Source organism: Frankliniella occidentalis, unplaced genomic scaffold (assembly GCF_000697945.3).
Source record: "Frankliniella occidentalis isolate FOCC.00 unplaced genomic scaffold, Focc_3.1 Scaffold23, whole genome shotgun sequence".
NCBI classification, from domain to species: Eukaryota; Metazoa; Arthropoda; class Insecta; order Thysanoptera; family Thripidae; genus Frankliniella; species Frankliniella occidentalis.
The window spans coordinates 414183-421635 of record NW_026267153.1 but is presented as its reverse complement, the minus strand read 5'-3'; the positions used below and the strand labels follow the sequence as shown (position 1 = coordinate 421635).

The window sequence follows — 7453 nt, the reverse complement described above, 5'->3', positions numbered from 1 at the left end:
CACCTCCCCGCCCCGCCGCGCACCCACGCCCATGAAAGCGTAGGCGCTGCTGTGGAGTGAATGGGGGAGGGAAGAGGGAGGGGAAGTGATGATGGAGGGGGAAAGGGGTGGGGGGTGCAGAACCTCCTGACCTAATGTCCGCACTGAGAATTGCTTCTGGATGTTGGTCTGCATGAGGGGATAAGTTATGGAAGTAGCTGTGTGGATGTGTCTCTGTCCCTGCCCCTCCTCTCTCTCTTCCCACCATTTCCTCTCTTTTCTGGTATCCTCCTTGACCCCCGCAGCCAGACAAACCCCCGCGCTGTCTAAGCAAAGCAAAAAGGGGTTCGCTCGTAAAATACAGAGAATGCAGTAAAACGCGTTTCGTAAATAGAGTGGGTGCAGCCTTGACTTTCCGCGGACTAATCTTAAACACCCACCACGCAGGGTGTGATGACTTTAAAAACGTTATTTTCACTTTTTCGGCATTATCTTTTGAACGGGAAGACGTGAATGTGACGTGAGCGTGAATGAGTGATTATTAGAAAGAGAAACGTTCACTGAATTTTCGTTACCCTATCACCGGAAGTGCCCAGACTAGGCTACTCCTTGTGCCCTAAAATAATTTTCGGAACAAAGTAACTTTAACGCAAATAAATCATTTTGTAACGAGAATTATGTTAGGGCACAAGGAGTAGTCTGGGCACCTCCGGTTCCAGTTTATCACTGTGTCAAAGATGACTTTGAAAAGTGTTGCAATTTCCAAACAAAAGACCTCTAAATTGTGTTTCATAATAGATATATGCAGTACTTTTGCACGTACTTTGCAACGCCTTAAAAAGTGTGACCACTGTGTTATGCACAAAGTGGTGTATAAGGGACATGTCATTCACAGAGAAATGTGTGACTTGTGGTAAAAAGTGTAAGCCACTTTGAAGTGTTCAAGTGTCACACACTTCTATTTTTAGAGTGAGGACAGGTTGTAAACACCTTCGTTACTACTTTAATAGGTTTCAGATAAGGGGCTTAACCGATTTGTTTTTTTTATCTTGCAGACGGACGCTAAAATGGTGTTCGACGTCATCCAGAGAATGGAGGATACGGAGGCATTTAGTGAGGAACTTCTAGCAGCAATGAAACGTCTCTGGAGTGATAGCGGGATGCAGCAATGTTTCCAGCGGTCCAACGAGTATCAGCTCAACGACTCGGCCAAGTAGTAAGTAACACCAGGGAACACTAACGTACCTAGTGCACAAATAAATATTGTGTACTTCACATATAAATATGTTACACGTACCAGTTTGCGTTAAACTCAGTCAATATTTTGGAAGTGCGACAAACTTGTTCTGCTAAATCATGTGGGAAATTTTAAGTAAACTATGCATAAGGATTTACACTTACTGGCTGTGTGTGGAATAGCAGAACGTCAGAATTCCCAGTGTTAATAGAAGATAAATTTTCAAAGAATATTTAAAACTTATTTATGGGGGAGGAATCTTTTACTGGTATAATAAGGGTCTACTTATTTGTGGAAATAATTGTTAACTGCTTAGAAATAAGAGGCGGCCAGAAAGTGTACGTTCGTCTTTCTAAGATTATTCATCAAACTCCGGGAGCTGCAGGCAATGTGTTGCCTATATATCAGGATCAGCAGGCCCTTTACGCAGGCTGATGATGCTGATGTTATTCATAATTCGTAAAGGCTGGAGACGGACGTACTTTCTGGATAACCCCCAATTTGGACGGTATTGTAATAGTTATTATCGTTTTAATTCATCTTATTTGAAGGGATTCGCAGGCTCAAGGATTTACTTGTTCAAAACTGAATAAGTGTCACACCACACTTTGACGGCGTTGACATTAACGACAAACCCCCAAAATGTCACTTTTTTTCCTGTTTTGTCCTTGTTTTCGTGGCTATAAGCGTAATAGATCCCCACCCCCTTTTCCATCTCCCATTCACTCCAGACCCCGTCCCCGTCCACACACCAAGCTTTGCTCGGAGCAAAATAAACTGCTTATGTTCTTGCTTTCTAGTACGTCATCTGCCCGGGCCCGGGGTTGTACACTCTGAAACTATGTTCGCGAAAGATTTGCGGAGTACTATGCAAAAAGGTTATCTGTTTGCATGAAATACTTGGAACTTACTTTGTGCAGCACATGCAGCTTGTTTTTACCAGGGTCACCCAATTCTGACTTTGTTCTACAAACCACTAAAAAGACTGCTGCGCGTGTTCTTAAAAGAGCCTGGTTCTTTTCTTTAGGTGCCGTCACGGCATAGAGATAAGCTGGAAGTCCAGCTGGGAAAGAATAAATATTAAATATCTTTATGACCATTTCCCAGCAGTAAGAAAGAGCAATTGGGTCGGTGGTGGTAGTAGTATCGTCCCAGTTAACCGTGTATAGTTGACACCGTTTAATAGTTTTGCCGGATTTTTAGTGACTGTAGGTGGAGAGAGAGAGAGAGAGAGAGAGAGAGAGAGAGAGAGAGAGAGAGAGAGAGAGAGAGAGAGAGAAGCTGGGCGCTGACTGCTGAGATTTAAATCAAAGCTGCAACTGCAGTACGAATTTCTGCCTTGTCGCACAAACTGCACCGGCACAGCACCAGGACTCCTCCAGAGTAGGGTTCCCCGAAGGAAAGAGATCGTCAAACCGACTTCATATTTTATGGTCGGTCTTTTGCGTGCCCAACCAACTCAGCGCTGTTTTAAGGGTGTGCGTGCTGTAAGCCTACTGCTAGTGTAACGAAGTCAGCACTACCTGTTTTTTTTCTAGGCCTCTAGATTTTACGCGGTTTTACCAAAATTACAGTAAAGTATGAAACTTCTTTGTTTCATATGAGATAAAAATTGTTCACAGTTTGGAAGGGTATCGTTGACACGATGTTGTCGTTGTTATTGAGACCGAACAAAGGCCACCATTCAAGTCTTCACTTCACAATTATTTGTACATCTCTCCCTCTCTCTCTCCCCGCAGAACCGTGTTGGCCAGAGCTCATCGTTTCATTCAGCGTCATTCGCTTTACGATCGGCGGTCGCGAGGTATCGATTCGAGAACCAACATGCAACTCCCCCCCTCCCCTTTTTTCTCCGCCTTTTCCGACACGCAGGGTGACTGGTATCGGGCGGCTCGGGTCACCCCCTTACCATACAGAAAGGCACTAAATCGTTAGCACCCTTCGAAACTCCTTGGCACCCCATTATACAAGATGCTCAGCCCGGCTCAGTGGCACCTTTGTTTTTCTGTCGGGGTTTCCAGTGTTTCACGCGCCGTAGGGCACTGGAAAAAAAGAACGCCTTACACTCATTTGATGGAAATGAATAAGCCATGTTATTTTCGGTTGCATTTGACTAGAGACACAGGGTGGCCGCTATGTCCCGTCGGAGAATACGTATACTAGCGCGAATGTACGCGGGTGCGAACGGGTTTTCCTATTGTCTCTTGCCAGCCTCTAGGCAACCCGTCCGCACATCAGCATGTGGCTTAGTATACGCATTTGCTTCGACGGGACCCAGCAACCACCACATGTAAATAGTGACGAAATGGCAGCAAAGCTCATGTTCATGTACGCAAAGCAGCCAATACTACTGTAATGCCTTTGTTTGCCTGTCCTACCGCATGTGGGTACGGATGGACAACATTACCTTTGATACCCTTTCGCATAGCCACAGCTCTCCTAGGGGTGTCACTCACCCCCGGCCTGCTGAAAGCTACACGTGGAGGGTGTCAGGTCTATGACGAAAAGTGACCGGGGGAGGAGGAAAAGTGGGGAGGGGGGTGGGGCTACTTACTGGTAACTGGTAGGTTGACGCGACCCCTACAGTATACTACAACCACGGTAGGAGTAGAAAGCAGACTTTTATGATATACAGCCTCCCAATCGTACCGTCTTCAAAACATCGGGGGTGACAGCTCATAATTTAAGTGCAACCGTTATTGTTAAAATAGACAATGCAACATGCAACAGGTATTATCGAGGCATCATTGCGTGAATCGCACTGTGCTGGTTTAAAAATTAATGATGCTGTTGTACTGACAGGAAAATGCACTTTTACCTTCAGTAGTCTGTCCTCTTCGTGTAGCTGTACTGTTGAATTTAGTTAGTTAGATTTTCGAGTGTTTTATCTGTTGTTTGTGTTGTCCTTTTCTCTTCTTTTTCTGTCATTTTGCGCTTGCGATGCGCATGCGATATGCGCAGGCGATGCGCAGGCGATGCGCAGGCGATGCGCAGGCGATGCGCAAGCGATGCGCAAGCGATGCGCAAGCGACGCGCAGGCGACGCGCAGGCGACGCGCAAGCGATGCGCAAGCGACGCGCAGGCGACGCGCAGGCGACGCGCAGGCGACGCGCAGGCGACGCGCAGGCGACGCGCAGGCGACGCGCAGGCGACGCGCAAGCGACGAGCAAGCGACGCGCAGGCGACGCGCAAGCGACGCGCAAGCGATGCGCAAGCGATGCGCAGGCGACGCGCAAGCGATGCCGCAACACCGGTAAAACAAATGGAAAAAGTTGCTCGCCAATTGGTGTACTTTTAAAATTGTGCAAACTTTGGCACACTTTCTGGTGTCGGATTTAAACTTAACATCACAAAGTGTGCAAACTATGCACACTTTGCAAACGTCTAAGCAACTGTACACCACCCGGTGTGCAACCTTTGACACTTGGTTTGTGTTTCCTGTATTATTACTAAGACCAGTGTGAAATCAAGTGTGCAGAATTTGCACACTCTCCAAACTTTTAAGGTTTGCACACTATGAAGTGTGCTCTATGTTTAAACACCATGAAGTGTGCCAATTAGAGAAAAGTACCCCATAGCGTGTGCACAAGACGCACATTTGTTTTACCCGTGAAGGGACGCGCAGCCATTAGCGTAGATCATTCTATTATTATAACAGGTCGCTCTGTTGCAACTGTGGTTTTTTTTCTCGCGTTTCAATAGTGGAGCTGTCCTATTGTTTCGTTATCAGATAATATGCAAGAGACATAAGTGATCACCTAGGAAATACGTTCGTCAGCCGTTACAAACTGTTTTAGCCTGTGCCTTGGGATAGCTCTCATAACGCCTGATAGGTAGGCAAAATCTTGCCTGCATTGCACGCGTGTACTGCAGGTTGGCCTACCCCAGGTCTCGCAGGCGCCGAGATCCCGTAATTTGCCGAATGAACTTCAGAAAGACGGACGTACTTTCTGGCCGATGACCAATCCGAGCCAAAATGGAGCACATGCGATGCGCGTGTGGTTGTGTGTAATCTCAAGCTAGCTATTTTTTGTGCATATATTTCTTTGTTGATTTTACGCGCAAAAATACTTGGTTTCACTAGAGTCGCTGAGCCGTGCGTGCTTTGAATTAGGGTCGAGTGATTTGTATGAAATCATGCATTTTAACGCACAAATTGTCCAAAACGAAACGTAGGTTTAAATTAATGTTTTTTGCACAAAAACATACAAATACATTTATTGTGTACCAGGTATATATTTGAATACGCTCCAGTCCTGCGGCAATGCATTTTCGATACAAGTGGATTTTGAGATGGGGGAGGATGGGGACATCGTCTCTAGTAAGCCGCTCTCGAAGCGCCTGAAAGGATAGGCAACATCTTACCTGCATTACATGTGTGCACTGCAGGTTGGCCTACCCCGAGTCTCGCAGGCGTCGATCCCGTAAATGAATAAACTTAAGAAAGACGGACGCACTTTCTGGTCGGACACCGACCCACGCGCAAGTGATGCGCAAGTGATGCGCAAGCGATGGCGCAAGCGATGCGCAAGTGATGGCGCAAGCGATGGCGCTAGCGATGGCACAAGCGATGGCGCAAGCGATGCTCAAGCGATGGCGCTAGCGATGGCGCTAGCGATGCGCAGGCGATATGGCGCAAGCGATGGCGCAAGCGATGGCGCAAGCGATATGGCGCAAGCGATGGCAAAAGCGATGCGCAAGCGATGCGCAGGCGTAGCGGGGCGCAGATGGTAGTTTCTTAAAAAATCAGCTAATACTGAACAAACAAAATTGATCTTCTTCACACGTATACATCTAACTAAATCGTTTTTAGACCGTCCTCAAGTCTGCCTCTACCGGAAGGCAAGGTGCCTATGCCCCCCCCCCTCTTTCTTTCCAGACTGCGGCATAAGCAGAAGGGGCACTTCAGTGTGGCGTATCTGGCAGGCCGGGCGGTCTTGAGGCTGCCCCCCTCCCTCCCCTTTCACCCGGCTGAGCCGGCGTTCGGCAGGGCTATGATCCAGACGGCAGGATTTCCAAATACGAGGGAGAGCTAGACCACAGCCCTCATCCTAAATTTGGATCACCTACTTTCGAGATCGATTCTTGATTGTGATTTTTAATACTGTAAAATGGCGCTAATATTACGCGTTAGTGTGTGCAACTGGTGATCAGTCCTCAATATAAATCCATGTTACTTATGTGTGTGAGCTGATATTTTAACTTGAAACTATTGTCGCGCCTGTGAACTCAACTCGAGTTACGTAGTATTGTCTGTGTGTGCGTGTGTGTGCCGTCCTGTGTGGTAGTTCGCATGTTTCGTGTTTCTTGTCTGCAAACGCTTCGGTCTTCTACTTCTCCGGAGCCCTGTCTTTTCATTATACTTTTATATATATATATATATATTTCTTCACCAGGTGGCTTATTAACCCCACGCACTCTTGTTGTTATAGTGTACCGCATGTGCAGGTGGGTTGCCAATGCCTACTAAAGGCTAGCGAAAAAAAAGGATTTGAGATATTGAAATGGCGGGTATGCGGAAAAGTTGTATTTTTCGATGTAGAATCCAGTGCAATTTTTTTATTTTGAGATCGGCCCAACGAGGTCAAAGTTGCGCAGTAGCTCGTATGGGAAAAATCGTCAAAAATCATTAAAAAATGAAAATTGAAAATTTAGGCTTCGTATCTGATGTTTGTTGAAAATCTTTTTTGAGAGATGCAATCTACGCCAAAGGCATACAGTGATGTATCACACTTAATATTATAGTGAACTGTTCAGTCCCGGCCAGCTATCAATTTTAGCCAAAGTTGCATCAAATTGCACAAAAGTCATGAAATTTTGCAGCCTACACCGCCTAAACCATGGGTTGCAATATCAAGTACGATACGTCACCGGATGCTTTTCTGGTCGTAGATTGCATTTCTGAAAACAGATTTTCAAAAAACATCAGATACAAAGCCTAAATTTTCAATTTTCATTTTTTCATTTTTTGTTTACGATTTTTCCCGTAAGTGTTAATGCGTAACTTTGAACCCGTTGCGCGATCGGAAAATATTGTCCGATCTCAAAATATAAATTCACTGGATTCTACATCGAAAAAGACGACTTTTCCGCATACCCGCCATTTCAATATCTCAAACCCTTTTTTTTTTCGCTATCCTCCTCTACACACAGTGGTTTTTTTAGCAGGGGAAAGATCAATTCGCAACTCGATGGGCCCCAAGAACGTCCCTCGATCTCCGAGAGTGACGCTTCAAC

The 7453-nt window shown here is 46.0% G+C and overlaps 1 protein-coding gene across 1 annotated transcript in view; it reads left to right on the top strand.

Annotated features, from left to right (window-relative positions):
• Positions 1 to 7453, top strand: part of LOC113215994 (guanine nucleotide-binding protein G(o) subunit alpha) — a 51069-nt gene that overhangs the window by 33210 nt on the left and 10406 nt on the right. Inside the window, exon 4 of the mRNA XM_052264999.1 lies at positions 1035 to 1195. Coding sequence (XP_052120959.1) covers positions 1035 to 1195 — 161 coding nt within the window. The remainder of the gene's footprint in view (positions 1 to 1034; positions 1196 to 7453) is intronic.